This window comes from Tursiops truncatus, chromosome 16 (assembly GCF_011762595.2).
Source record: "Tursiops truncatus isolate mTurTru1 chromosome 16, mTurTru1.mat.Y, whole genome shotgun sequence".
NCBI classification, from domain to species: domain Eukaryota; kingdom Metazoa; phylum Chordata; class Mammalia; order Artiodactyla; family Delphinidae; genus Tursiops; species Tursiops truncatus.
The window spans coordinates 13,333,292-13,348,446 of record NC_047049.1 but is presented as its reverse complement, the minus strand read 5'-3'; the positions used below and the strand labels follow the sequence as shown (position 1 = coordinate 13,348,446).

At 44.7% G+C, this 15,155-nt stretch overlaps 1 protein-coding gene across 1 annotated transcript in view; it reads left to right on the top strand.

The window, feature by feature from the left end:
- The window catches only part of SLC18A2 (solute carrier family 18 member A2), a 38,791-nt gene extending 23,913 nt beyond the window's left edge, over positions 1-14,878 (top strand). The window contains exons 10-15 of the mRNA XM_033842184.2: positions 1,815-1,893; positions 2,062-2,113; positions 3,376-3,439; positions 5,169-5,288; positions 5,429-5,562; positions 12,360-14,878. Coding sequence (XP_033698075.1) covers positions 1,815-1,893; positions 2,062-2,113; positions 3,376-3,439; positions 5,169-5,288; positions 5,429-5,562; positions 12,360-12,464 — 554 coding nt within the window. The 3' untranslated portion in view covers positions 12,465-14,878. The remainder of the gene's footprint in view (positions 1-1,814; positions 1,894-2,061; positions 2,114-3,375; positions 3,440-5,168; positions 5,289-5,428; positions 5,563-12,359) is intronic.
- Positions 14,879-15,155: the final 277 nt, after the last annotated feature.

Below are 15,155 nucleotides of genomic sequence, written 5' to 3'. Positions count from 1 at the left end.
CTCCTGGGGCCCCGTTCCTCCCCGAGGCACACTGAGGTTTCTTTGAGTTCCGAGAGGCAGGTTCTGTGGATTGTGTGAGGTGGTGGAGGTCCTGGCGAGGCAGACGATGCTGAGGCTGTGTCAGAACAGGAAAAGGGAACTTGGAACCTGAGGTCCAAAGCGTGCCTGGCCCCGTCCGCAGCTTGAAAGTCAAGAAAGGAGGACTCTGGGCCCCCGACCACACCCTGCCTGTTGCCCCGTGGAGTAAGCCCATGCTGGACCAACGGGGGTGCCTTCATGGGACGGCCTTGAGTACTTCCAGCTCTGTGAAGTGAACGTCCTCACGCAGGGTCTTTCCTCTAAATGGTCAGCGTGTTCTGGGCGCCTCCTGCGTGCCACCGTGGAGTTGGGCTGCCGGGAGACAGATGAAGGGGTCCCTTCCCGCGGGAGCTTACCGCAGTTTGGGGAAGGTCAGCAGGCTGGGGTGAATGGTGAGTGGGGGCTGTGTGGAGTGACAGGGCACAGGGTCAGGCTTGCGCACATTGCCACGTGACCTTCAAAGCCTGCCCGTGAGGTGTGTGCAGTAGGAGCTGTCACCGTCTCTTGGGCTCTGAGGGGTTCAAGTGACCCACTTAATTAAGCCTTGGGTGGTAAATTTCCAGCTGAAATGAACACCTTGTTTCATGCCTCCTAATCCCATGCTTTGGGCTTGAGAATGGGGAAGTGGGTGTTTGCTGTCTGAGAGTACAGCTGACCCTTGAACAACTCGGGGGTTAGAGGCACAGACCCTCTGCACGGATGAAAATCCGCTGTAATTTATAGTCGGCCCTCCGTGTCTGTGGTTCCTCTGTAGCTGCTGTTCCCCATCTGTGGATTCAACCAACCATGGAGCGTGTAATACTGTAGTATTTACTATTGAAAAAAAATCTGCCTACAAATGAACCTGTGCAGTTCAAACTCATGTTGTTCAAGGGTCAACTGTATCTGCTGTCCGTGGAAAATAACATACGCTGGCTTCCGAGTCACATGCGTGAGCTCAGCACCCCACTCGCTTCAGAAAGATGTAGCTTGTCTGGGGCTTGCCCTGAGCCGGCCTGCATCCCTGCTTTGAAGTTTTCGCTTCAGAGATGGTTTTCATGCTTCACTCTGGGAGTCAGGAGTCACCGGCAAGCCATGCTGGCCACAAAAGGTGACCACGTAGACATTTACTTATTTATTTTTCTGGCATGGAAAGATGTTCATGAAGGTTATTGAGAAAAGCAGGATGTAGGACCATAGGTATCATCCCAGATTTTTTTGAAAAACAAAAAACCTAAATCCTGTGTACACACACTTATTTACGTATGTAAAACTTACAAGGGAAAACTGTGGCGATTATATGAGTGAAGGGGTGTGGGACAATTTTCATGTTTTTTTGCCCTCATCTTAATGTTCCTCGATTTTGTCAATGCCCATGTCTTTCTCCTGTCGTACAAATCATGAAGGGGGTGTGGGGAACAGAAGCAGATGCCACCACTGCCCAGGCCGGGAGCTGTCGGTGTCATCTCCGGGTAAAGTGCGCCAGCAGGCAGAGGTGGAGGCGAGATGAAGCTGATGATAGAGGGAAGAATCTCATTTCTGGAGCGTCTCGGGCAGCTTTGGGCGGCCGGATAAGCCGCGAGGGGCCCAGATGGGCTCTGGCAGCCGCCGGATATTAGCTGCTTGGGTGCAGGCCCCAGGGCTTCATTTCATCAGCTCTAATCTCTAATCACCAGCGCGGTGTCTCACAATGATTAGTTTTTCTCACATGTGACTGATATCAGTACCGATAAGGTGTCCTTTTCATACATTTGCAGGCGTTGCTTTCTTACCAGCTAGTATTTCTTATCTCATTGGAACCAATATTTTTGGGATCCTTGCGCACAAGATGGGGAGGTAAGATGAAATGAGACAACACTCACTCTGTTATAATAATGTAGTTCTTTAAAAAAAAATTCCAAGTGTTTCTGCCTTCACGATTACAACTTATTTTTCTGATTTCCATTGAAAACTTGGATGGGGGCGGAAATCACATATTGATGGTGCTTTTTTGTTTTTTGACAGGTGGCTTTGTGCTCTTCTAGGAATGATAATTGTTGGATTCAGCATTTTATGTGTGAGTGAAAGATGACATTTGGCAAGTGGAAATAATCTGTGAATGAAACTTTTGCTTTGGGCAAGAATCACCAAGAAATATTTTATAGCAGTTTGAAGTTTGTTGACTGAGTTTTATTACATCTTCCATTTTCTTCTCATCATTTTTTGTTGTTGTTGTTTGTGATACGGGGGCCTCTCACTGTTGTGGCCTCTCCCATTGCGGAGCACAGGCTCCAGATGCGCAGGCTCAGCGGCCATGGCTCACGGGCCCAGCCGCTCCGCGACATGTGGGATCTTCCCGGACCGGGGCACGAACCCGTGTCCCCTGCATCGGCAGGCGGACTCTCAACCACTGCGCCACCAGGGAAGCCCTCTCATCATTTTTTATCATCTTAAAAATTTTGGACAAGACTCTCCAAAGGGTTTATTTTTACTTCATGTTGGTTGGAAATTATTTAGAATGTTTTATTACATAGTTTTTATTTCACTTTGTAGCCCGCTCCCCAACATCTTAAACATCGCTGTGTCTTAAACACTTTAGGGCAGCTAGCCAGAAACAATAGCAGGATGTTTTTCTAGAATAAAACATCTTCTCCTAAAGGCCAGTATCTATCCCAAATGAGACCTTATGGTTCTTTTCAAAAATGGTGTATGGACGAGGCTGAACTTTCACATATGGCAGTGAACGAGCTTTTCGTGGTGGTCACAAAACCCATTTCAACTCCAACTGTTAACGATTTGGAGGGTCTACTTCTGCCCAAACCTCACCCTGCTTCTCCTCCTACTTGCTCCAGGAGGGAACACGCATAACAGGCCAAAGAAATCATATCTTTAAGACTTTCCAAGATGATTTAGAGTTGGATAGCATGTTATTTTATTTATTTATTTTTTAATAAATTTATTTATTTTATTTATTTTTGGCTGTGTTGGGTCTTCGTTGCTGCGTGTGGGCTTTTCTCTAGTTGTGGAGAGTGGCGGCTACTCTTTGTTGCAGTGCTCAGGCATCTCATTGCAGTGGCTTCTCTTGTGATGGAGCACGGACTCTAGGCGCGTGGGCTTCAGTAGTTGTGGCATGCGGGCTCAGTAGTTGTGGCTTGTGGGCTCTAGAGCGCAGGCTCAGTACCTGTGGTGCACGGGCTTAGTTGTTTTGCAGCATGTGGGATGTTCCCGGACTAGGACTCAAACCCCTGTCTCCTGCATTGGCAGGCGGATTCTTAACCACTGTGCCACCAGGGAAGCCCCAGCATGTTATTTTAGCGTAACATTTATTTTCTCTTACAGATTCCTCTTGCAAAAAACATTTATGGACTCATAGCTCCCAACTTTGGAGTTGGTTTTGCAATTGGTAAGTCACACGAGTCTTTTACCTAAATTTAAAACTTTGTTTTCCCATTACTAAGACAGAGTTCCTCTTACTTGGGCAGACTATAGCTACTCAATATAAAATATCTAGAAGTTTGACAGGAGGCTGTGGGCAGCTTAGCTCATGTACGGCTTGTAGATCGTCCATAGAAAGGTACTGGCTTCCGTGTACTAGTCATTTATTTCCTGAAAACCGGGCATATAAAAGCCTGCTATTTACAGAAGCAAAGCAACACTCCACTGCTGAGCTTGGGCAAACAGGAGAGCTGCTTCCTCAGAATCCATTTGTTTGGGCTCATATCTGTGCACAGACCTTCTCATATGAGGCTGGGGGACAAAGAGACTTCACGTGTATTTTTTGTATAAGGTTTGGTACAGAAAAGGTAGACTGATGTATTGATGACCAGCTGTACTGCAGGAATTTTCACAGGCAAAGGGGTTGAGTCTTTGCAGTAATGTGAGGAACAGTAAGTAATACATTAGGGAAAAACCTTGTTAATATTTTGGATAAATAGCATATGCTTTTTGTTTCTCATTTATAATATACACATTGATCATGATAAAAGTAAAGGTAAATCTGTCACAGGGTAAAGGCAGGAGTTGACTCTTTGGTACAGTAGAAAGGGTGGAGCCTTTGTGGACCCCTTAGACCAGGTTCGGTTCTCCTAGCTTGTATGTATGCGTATACATAACCTCTCCCAGTGCCTTTATAGCCTCAATCACAGTCGTAATTTATTTGCCAACTCTTTGTTCCTTTTGTTCTCCCCTGTGTCCCAGCAACTTGCACATGTTAGGTGATCAGCAAATACTAGTTGAATGTAAGAAATGTCCCTTACCCTCCTGCCCCTGGTGGGTGTTCGGGCAAGGGGTCTGTCATTTGAACGCCCGGCTGGGCATGTTCACAGCCCTCACCTCATTCAGCCAGTCGTCATCATCTCCATTTTATCGATGGGGAGACTGATGTTCAGAGAGAGAAGGCATGACAGTGCTCACCCAGCCAGGGATTTGGGGCCAGAACTCTGAATATATGTGTGTTTCCTTTATGCTTCCTGTCCCCGACTATTCAAGAGACCAGAGATTCTAATACAGGTCTTGGAGGTGGCGGTGGTGGTTTTGGTTTTTTTAGGCAACTAAATGAGCAAAGCTCTTTCGATTTTAATTTCCTGGGTAGGGCAGGATGATTCCTCAGACTCCTTCCTGTTCTGGTTCCTTGTGATTCTCCTAATACTTTCCAACTTGAACTCTCATAATCTAAGTGTGAGGCCACAGTGTGGATGGGGAGGGAGCTGAGTGAGGCATGTAGGTTTGCCCACTCTTTGAGGGCAAAGGACGAGTGGACCAGAAAATAGTGAATCAGGAAAACACCCACAGGAAGCAGGCTTGGGGTCCACACAGCCAGTAACCAGCATCCCTCTGGATCTGAAGAACGGCAGGTGAGTCACCAGAGGACTGGGCGCTGTCCACCAGACAGCGGAGGGCAAGGGTGAGGCAAGGTGGAGAACAGCAGATGGTGATCTGGGTTCCAGTCTCAGCCTCAAGCGCCTTCAGTCTGTCTTCAGCCAAAGGTACGTTGCAGGGAGTTTGCCTCAAGACTTGCAGGTAGCAGTGAGAGATCTTGGCAGGGTCGTGAGTTTAGGACACAGTCCCTGACATTCAGCTCATTATTGGTTTCCATCAGTTTTCTATAGACTGTGTTCCCTGACTGTCCACAGGCATGGTGGATTCGTCAATGATGCCCATCATGGGCTACCTGGTTGACCTGCGGCACGTGTCCGTCTATGGGAGCGTGTATGCCATTGCCGATGTAGCATTTTGTATGGGATATGCTATAGGTAAGGACATTGGCTTTCAAAACAACCTTTTTTCTCAGTGCATGATTGATAATGCCTACTGAAAATTATTTAAACCTTTGCATCTTTCTGCCTACAAGACATTTAGAGAGAGCTTTATCTAATTCTCTGTTTCCTGAAAGGTCCTTCCGCTGGTGGGGCTATCGCAAAGTCAATTGGATTTCCATGGCTCATGACAATTATTGGAATAATTGATATTCTTTTTGCTCCTCTCTGCTTTTTTCTCCGAAGTCCACCTGCCAAGGAAGAAAAAATGGTAAGCAAATTTTAGGATGCAATGAAGTATTTCTGGATAATTTTAGCATGGTCTCCTGGATAGTGTCGTATGGCTTAGTTCTAAAATATATTTCTGCTCCTTTTGAACAGAACTCCCCAAATGTAAATGGTAAGAGTTCCTTTTTAGTTTATACCACATAGGGCAGCTACTTGTTTTACTGTATCGAGCATTATGTTTATATATTTTGAAGAATGAAACTATTTTTGTATATAGATTAGCAGTCAATATAGCTCTTTTCATCAACCAAATATAAGCAGGGATTGTTCAATTTAATTTTCTAAGGTTCTTGAAAGTCTTGAAGATAACTTTTTTGCCTCTTGTGCTTCTAAGATCAGCCATTTTTGGTACTGTTTGCTTTCCTCCTAACCCTTACAGCTTTCAGTAATAGTGTCTTAGTCCTTACTGCATAAGATTCAGGAGATGGTTTTCATGTAGGTAACAGACGCTTATGGAAAAATATTGTTTATGCACCTTTGGGCGCATGTTAGCACGTATGTATAACGTTTAAGTTCGTAATTTCATGACCAGAATCGTAGCTATAGGCAAGATGTAGTATTGAGTGTTAAGTGTTCCTTTTCTGAATAAATTCAAACTTATTGATTCTAAATTTGAATCTTGAAATGCATGGGTCATTTGACCCTTTCTGATAAGCGTTCAGACCTGGTTTGGTGCTGCTGCTGCTTTTTTTAAAACATCAAATGGTGATAGACGCTCGTCTAGTTGAAAGATGAGGGCCTTAGGTTAAAGGTGAATGAGAGAAACAAGGCTGGGGGAGATGGTATTTGGCCTTTAGGAATGGGTGTGAGGTTCCCTTGCTGCTGTTCTCTAGGGAGTACGTCAGAAGTTCTCTCTGATGTTTGACCTGAAATGGGCTTTAAGGCTTTGGCATTTCTTGACTGCCCTTTTACGTGATTATCCCTAAAGAGTGGATTTAAAGAGAGACACTGAAGACCCTGAAGTTAGGTTGTGTGCAGTCTTTGTTTTGGGCACTTTCTGTATTTATTAATATGTGCAGTATATTTAAAAAATATGTCCAGCACTGAGCACTGGTCTTGTGCCCTTTACTCGATAGGATTTAAGTAGGTGATTTTGAATTACTCTCGAGCCATTTGACTCTTCCTCTTTGCCTGTGCTTGCCAGCTCCGAACAGCCACAGCCGTAGCACTATGTCGTATCTCTCTCGGGGCACTTCCTGTTTTCCAGCCTGGTTGTCTAAGTTTCCTGTCTACCTTTGTTTGTCCGACCCCAACTCAGTACCTTGGCCTCAATCAGGGTCAGAAAATTCTCTGTGCAACCACAGAAAACAACGCTTGTCCTGTTGCCACTGTATCAATCTGATTAAGGCCGAATGAAGATTACTCCTAACCCTATTTGACGAAAAAAAAAATCACCTACAAATGCTCCTGTCATCCAAGAGACTGTTTAAGACTCGGGAGACAGTGCAGGGCCAGCACGGGCAGCCCTGGAGCCGAGCTGTCTGTCCCATGGGAAGACATAGCCTCAACCTCACACAGTGGTTGTGAGGATTAAATGAAAGAATACCAGTGGAGTGCGACCCCGGAGTCTGCACACAGTAAATGCTCAATAAATTGTCACGCGTTCCCATCTCACTCCACTCTCCTTTCTTGCTCTCACCTAACCCTGACTTACTCTGTCAACCCAGCAGTACCCCAGTTTCCTCCCTCTCTTCCTCTCTGAGATGAGAGCCTCCTTTTGCTCTCAGAGCCCAGGGCTGCCCAGTGGACTTCCCTCGCCGAGCAGCAGACGTTAGTGGCCGTTGTGTTATCTGTTCGTCGGCAGCAGTGTGAGGGCTTATCTGAGGTCTTGGAGGAAGTGGATGAGGTCAGGGGACCAGGGAGGGTGAGCTTGCCCTGCCAGCCCCCACTCTGGGGTCCCCATGTGATGGGCGGAAGTCAGGCCTCAGTGCTTCTTCCCACATTTAAACTAAGGCTTTAGTTCATTTAAAAAGAAGCGTGCTGAAGGAAGTGGAAGACACGATTCTGAAAGGCAAAGCAACAAGAATGACAGGCTTCCAGAAGCCACTTCCACTGTAAAATGTCAAAATCCTTAATAAGTGCCCGGCAAGACGAGTCATTACAAACTTGAGAGAATGCGCCATCTGCCTGCCCATAATTGATGCCCATAATTGAATGCATCGTGTCAGACGCCATTTGACTGTCATAATGGCAGCATGCGAAGGTGGCAGCTACTCACTATGCGGGCAGAGCAGGAAAGAACCAGGTGGAAACCAATAGCGCCGGATGATGAGGGGAGTGAGGGCAGGAAGCAGTGTGTGCCGTGGTGGAAGGACGATCGATTACTGCCCACTTGAGAAAATCCAATACACACAAGTGCTGGCATTCAGGATCAGCAGTTACCAAATGCAGGGGACCTGAGAGCCAGAAGAAGGTATACAAACCTTAGCCAATCATTCTTTCATTAGTAAGCATTCTGATTAAGTGGTGTTTGGACTTAAGCTAGAAATGGAAAATTCTAGTGCTATTTTATGGATCCTATAAGTATCCAGTCATGAGCCAGTTTGTGAGCACTTGAGTTTTTCTTCCATTTGGTTTATTGGATTTCTGCTTTTTTTTCTTTTTTTAAATAATGAGTGTTATCAATACAGGCAGAGAAAAAAGCCTGTTACTCCAGTTCCTCTGCAAGTATAAGAAACACCAACTCTGTCATTTAGGAAACTGTGTTCCAGTTATAAGACAATTGCTTACAGCCTCTAACTGTCAGAATTCCCAGTGAGGAGGAAAGCTGTGTTCTGGAATGGAGTTTTATCTTTTCAGGTTGAATTATTTTTAAAGATAGGGCACATTTCTTAGGTCTTACTCTTGAAGTTTCTAATTGTTGCCCAGACAGGAAAGTAGGTGGTTTGAGGACTGCAGCTTTCTTTTACTGGGTGACCCTGATGCAAAACCGTCACTTTTTTTTTAAAAGATGTGGTAAATAAATCTTTTTTTTTTTTTTTTTTTTTGCGGTATGCAGGCCTCTCCCTGTTGTGGCCTCTCCCGTTGCGGAGCACAGGCTCCGGAGGCGCAGGCTCAGCGGCCATGGCTCACGGGCCCAGCTACTCCGCGGCATGTGGGATCTTCCCGGACCGGGGCACGAGCCCGTGTCCCCTGCATCGGCAGGCGGACTCTCAACCACTGCGCCACCAGGGAAGCCCCCAATAAATCTTTTTTTTTTTTTTTCGCAGTACGTGGGCCTCTCACTGCTGCGGCCTCTCCCGTTGCGGAGCACAGGCTCCGGAGGCGCAGGCTTAGTGGCCATGGCTCACAGGTCCAGCCGCTCCGCGGCATGTGGGCTCTTCCCGGACCGGGGCACAAACCTGTGTCCCCTGCATTGGCAGGCGGACTCTCAACCACTGCACCACCAGGGAAGCCCTAATGCTTTTACTTTTTCACTGTCCCAACTTTGTATTTGTGTTATTTTTACACTTCACTTGGTCCAGCATGTTTTTACCAGTTTGGAAATTCTGACTCTCCTGTGTCTGATATGAAACCAGGCATTTGGTAGGACCAGGGCTCAACTCTCAGGAACCATGCATTGCCCTGAATTCAGATGAAAATGCCCTCCCCCTCCTTTTTTTTTTTTTTTTTTTTTTTTACTTTTTCTTCAGTCCAGAGTCAAACACACCTTTTTCCACACAGCAGTGCACGGAGCACCGCTCTGATTACCAGGCTGCTCCCCAGGCCACTCTGCACGCGTCCCCCATGCACTTGACTTACCCACTTGATCTTGTTCATGCCCCTCTTTTCGTGGCACTTTTGGGCTATTAGATGCCATCTGGCTTAATCATGTACAACTTAAAAAAACAACTATGGCACAATAAATCTTTCAAAAGAGGTTCAGAAGCCAGTAAGCTAGGTTTTAAAAGCAACAGATGATCTTTTAAGAAAGAAAACTTCTTAACCTGATATAGGTAGTATCAACAAATGCAGTTTGGTTAATTGATAAATTCTATTTAAGTCTATATGATGCCAGATAACTGGTCTGACTGAACTTCCCTTGCAATGCAGTTTTTTAATTGAGTCTGTATTACATACCCAGTGCTAGGTTCCAGAGGTCCTTACGTCTACATGTACATACCATTAGGTATAACGGTGGACAACCAAGGGACGGAAGGCAGTTGTGATAAGGTAGAACGATGGCCGTCCTTCCCAAGCCTGCTTCGCCGCCTGTGGGCCTGGGGTCAAGGCCCCTGCCTGGCATCCGGGGCCCTGCAGTCTGGCCCCGGTTGGGCTTTGCCGTGAACATCTCCCTGTGCCTCATCATCAGATAGGGGGTGGGGGGGGTTGGTGGGGAGGCAGGCTGTTTTACTTAATGTCTCGTTTGGTAAATAACCTCTGCCACGCTCATTCCCAACTCCCTCGCTGTGAAAATCCTTTCCATCATTCAAGCTTCAAGTCCACCCCCATCGCTTCCACATTGCTTTCCCTGAGCACTTAACCCACAGTGAGCACTCCGCCTGCAAACCCTATGGAACCTGTCACTGGTGTGCAGTGAGGTACCTAAGTTGCTGGTAGAGGACCTTAAGGGCACTGACACACACACCTGGTAGGTGCCCAGTAAGCTGCTGTCAGCCATGTGACCCTACTGTGCCCTAGAAAATGCCATGTAAGTCGGGCGGTGTTTCTCGCAGCGCGTTTCTCACCCTCATGTGAGGGTAGGGACGGGGGATTTCATTTTTAACCTGCCCCCTCAAGTGATTCTTAGGAACATTTCTTTGAGGATCACTAATCCAGAGAGGCAAGACATCGAGCTCTTTGGTGGCTAGACCTTTTGTGTTACGAGCACACACCCACGTGGGGAGAATGGTCCTGGTATACAGTGTCTGTTGCCTCAATTACTTATTTTTAGAAATTGAGCTCTTTATGAAGTCCATGTATCAATTCACTTGGCAAGAAGCACAATCAAAAAAATAGAGTTAAATTTGCAGCTGACAATTTGAGCTGGCAGCCTAACTCAGAGGGTCCTGGAAGGCCTTATTTATTTATTTATTTTTTGCGGTACGCGGGCCTCTCACCGTTGTGGCCTCTCCCGTTGCAGAGCACAGGCTCCGGACGCACAGGCACAGCGGCCATGGCTCACGGGCCCAGCCGCTCCGCGGCATGTGGGGTCCTCCCGGACTGGGGCATGAACCCGCGTCCCCTGCACCGGCAGGGGGACTCCCAACCACTGGGCCACCAGGGAAGCCCCGGAAGTCCTTATCTTAACATGCCACACAGCAGACCATTTTAGCATTTCTTGGGAAATGATAAATGGGTTAAGCACTTGAGTGGAGACATAGCAGCTTATCAGATCTGTGGGACAAGAACTGGGTGTAGCTAACAAGCGCCAAGATAGGTTGCAATAGGCCAACAGAAGATAAATTTTAATCCAGATAACTGTTGCCATTTAGATTTTCAAACTGCACAGAAAGGCACTGGAGGGAATAGTTTACGTGGAGGAAGACTCTGAAAGACGTTCTTGATGAGAGAATTCATTTCAGTTGCAGCTGATGTTGTGCTCTACACTCCTGCTGTCCTGTGGGGCATCGCCAGAGCTGACTTTGGCATAGGCTGCCTGGGCTCGTATCTGCCCCATTTAGCTGTACATCCCTTGGTCAAGTTCTTTAACCTTTGCGCCTACACGGAGGGTTATCAAGCTACCACATAGGGTTATTGTGAAGTTGAGGTATTGCATTGAAAATGCTTAGCACAGTCCTGGCATGATAAACCCCAGCTGTACACTCAGACTACGTGCTTGGTCTGTACACTTTCGTGAGGAATGATGACTACAGTGCGCATCAACTGAGGATGTTTATCAGTTGAGGATCAGTTGACCTTTAAGAAAGTTTTCAGTAACAATAAGGGAGTGCACAAGATTTTTATGTACATCAGAGGAATGTATTTTTTTCTTTTTTTTTTGCGGTATGCGGGCCTCTCACTGTTGTGGCCTCTCCCGTTGCGGAGCACAGGCTCCGGACGCGCAGGCTCAGCGGCCATGGCTCATGGGTCCAGCCGCTCCGCGGCATGTGGGCTCTTCCCGGACTGGGGTACGAACCCGTGTACCCTGTATCGGCAGGCGGACTCTCAACCACTGCGCCACCAGGGAAGCCCAGGAATGTATTTTTTAAAATACACTTGAGCAATAGGAGGCCAGCCAGGATTTGGGGAGAGGTCCTTCTGAAATGCCATTTTTAAAAAGATAAGGGCCCTGTGACGCTTAGTCTAGGGAAATCTAAGGGCATGGCCGTGGTCTCAAAATATTGTAAGGGCAGGCTGTGAAGACGGCTGGAATCAGAACTTGATCCACAAATAGAAACATGGAGACAGGTTTTAGTCTAGCCTCAGGGATGTTTTTAACACGGGAGCTTGCCTCATTAAGGAGGGAGGACCTCCTTATTAAGTGTTACCACTGTGAAGTTGCATTGGGTGACCTCCAGGATCCCCCCACCCTAATTCAAAGATTCTAAGTATAACCTAAACCTAACCTGCATATCTCTTTCTTCATAGCTTACAGTTTCCTCCAAATCGACTTACAGCTCCTGGCAGGTATAATGGGAATACTGCAGACTGCTGCTGCTGCTTCCTATTGCCTGGAATTTTCAGTTTAGAACGCCAGGCCTTCTAGGGAAGGCACCTGGCAGTTGCACCAAATTACTGGTTGGTTGATAGTGGGTGGTACTATATGTAGTTTTCAAACTACTAATCCTTAGAAACAGGGTAAGACTATCTTCTCTTTATGAAACAGTAAGTTAATATCTGCACTTTGCTCTCTTTTAGGCTATCCTCATGGATCACAACTGCCCCATTAAAACAAAAATGTATACTCAGAATAATATCCAGTCGTATCCGATAGGTGAGGATGAAGAATCTGAAAGTGACTGAGACCCTCAGAAGTCATCCAAGTATCTAATTGTATAAAACAGTGTTTCCAGTGAAATGACTCATCCAGAACTGTCTTAGTGATACCACTCATCCCTGGTGAAAGAGTAAAACAACCAAAGGTTTTCTTTTCCATGGTTATGATCGATTGCCAACAGCCTTATAAAGAAAAAGCAGCTTTTCTAGGGGTTTGTATAAATAGTGTTGAAAACTTTATTTTATGTATTTGATTTTATTAAATATTATACAATATATTTTGACGAAATAGTGTAAATCTATAAATATTTGAATCCAAATCCAATATAATTTTTTAACTTACATTCACGAACACCTGGGCAAAAAAGTCTTATATATTTTCTGAATATTGGTAATGAGTGTTTAAAGCACGCATTATCTCCGAGACACTTCCAATAATGAGGAACTAGAAGGAAGTCTGAAAAAACAGAATCAAGTAAGATGGCATATATTATATAGTGACACTGAATGTTGAGATACTGAACTTGTAATTACAGTTGACCTTGAACAACACAGGGTTTGGGGGTGCCGACAACCCATGCAGTCGAAAACCTGCATACAACTTTACAGCCAGCCCTTCGTATCCATGGTTTCACATCTCTGGATTCAATCAACCACAGACCATGTAGTACTGCAGTCTGTATTTATTGAAAAAATTCTGCATATAAGTGGACCCGTGCAGTTCAAACCGTGTTGTTCAAGGGTCAACTGTACTGTCAATATATTCATGAGTTAAAAGCTAGTTTTCTCAGATGCAGAAGACAAGAACTTGAGCCAGTCATCTTTCGGATTTATCCATGAATCTCAGCAGGCATTAGTTTTCTATGTAATCACCTACCTGGAAACAGATGGTTGTAAATTATATGTTTACATGTCATGTGGTTGGCAACAAACATAAAAGCCAATAAGGGTAAAATAGTAAATGTTCTGAAAGTAGAGAAAAGCACCCAAAAGTATAGTTATAAACAACTAGAAGCTTTCCCTTTCAGATATATACTTGTCTTACCAGATGACAGAAAATTGAGGATAGATATACCTTACTTATACTGTCAGGGTTGTTTAAGCATGATGAGATATATCAACACCTAGCTCAGGTTTTAGAAAAGAAATTTAAAAGGCTAATAGCTGCTGTGATGTGAAAAAATCAGACTATAATTATCTTTGAGCTGGAAGTCATCCAAGTGTTTTCTAGGGATCTACTAATTTTGAGTTGTTTGAAACTATTATTTTTTTAGACTTCTGAACGTTGTTCACATCAATGTGAAAACAAATTTTACATGAAGATGAAGAAGGAATGAAATTGTCTTGAATCGTGTTAGGAAAACAGGTAAAAATAATGGGGTGGTCAGGGTACACCCCCTTTCACAGGCAGGAAAAAACCCAAACATCTAAAAATGTCTATGTAATACTGTATCGCCTAGTGCTGTGTGATGTAGTTTTTCTAAGCATGATGACATTGATGTGCCTTTTCGATGTGATAGCAAGTACTGTGTTAGTGAACATTGTTAGTTTACATCGAGTTTTGTATGAGATATGAAGATAGTGTGGAATGTCTCAAATAACACTTGTTCATTCTGTAGTTCTGTAATCGTAAACAAAAACTACTTAATGTCAGTTCTTTGTTAAGCTAAAATTGTGCTCCTGTTAACTTGGAAGGACCCCTCAACCTTATAATTCTCTAAGAAAGTAGCTAATACTTCCCATTTTCTTTATGAAGCTTTTTTTGTGGGGCTTTGATCTGAAGTCTGGTTTTCAAGTGCATGTGTTGGAAGCAAACAAGCGTCCTACTCGTGTTTGCGTTGGGCGACTTACACAAGGACTCTGCTTTGCTGGAGGCGCTTCTGTGGCTAAAGTAAAAAGGCAGGACTGCTCTCTACTTCTGGAGGGGAGAGCCTTAAAAAAGAACGTGCTGCAAATCAATTCTCTGGCGGGGTTTGTGGTTCTCCTCACTCCCAATACCATGTAACTTATCCCTCTTTTATTTTTGCCTGCAAGGTTTCAGTCTCTTCAAGAATGACTGGCAGCCATGTCTGCTGGTGATCCCAAGAGATCATATAAAAGATACATATTTTTCAGAACTGTTTTGAGAGCAAAAGGTATCAGTTGTATCTGAAGGAGAAAAAAATTGTAAGGTCTTTTATATGACCAGTATTCTGGGATTGGCAAGACTATGGAAAGAAAAGCTTTTTTTTTTTTTTAATGTGTGTATCAGAACAAAGAACACACAGCTCTCTGAACATTTATTTTTTGAGCAGAGGTGTTTTTTATGTTTGTACCTGGCAAAACAGATACAAAAAGCTTAATGAGGTAGTGATGAATATTCAATTCTTTCTTTTGACTGCTAAGTGTATCCACCTACGTCATGTTTTAGCTAGTTTACTTAATAAATCTTCTGAACACTACTGTGCCTGTTGTATTCCTTTGTTAACCAGATATTATCATTGGAATAAAATATGTAAGAAGGTACTGTTTTAACTGTGGGTATTCAATTAAAAACTATTCTTCTTTGCTTGCAGGCATCAGGTAAAATCTACTCCAGACTAGTTTGAACCATACTTTTTGGCTTTGCAAAATTTGTTTTAATTTGAAGTATGTAACTAGCCACATGGTGTCAGTGTGGAACCAACCAGTAAGTTATCCTTGCATCTCTAAAGTTATATTGTTTTCCTGATGGCTACG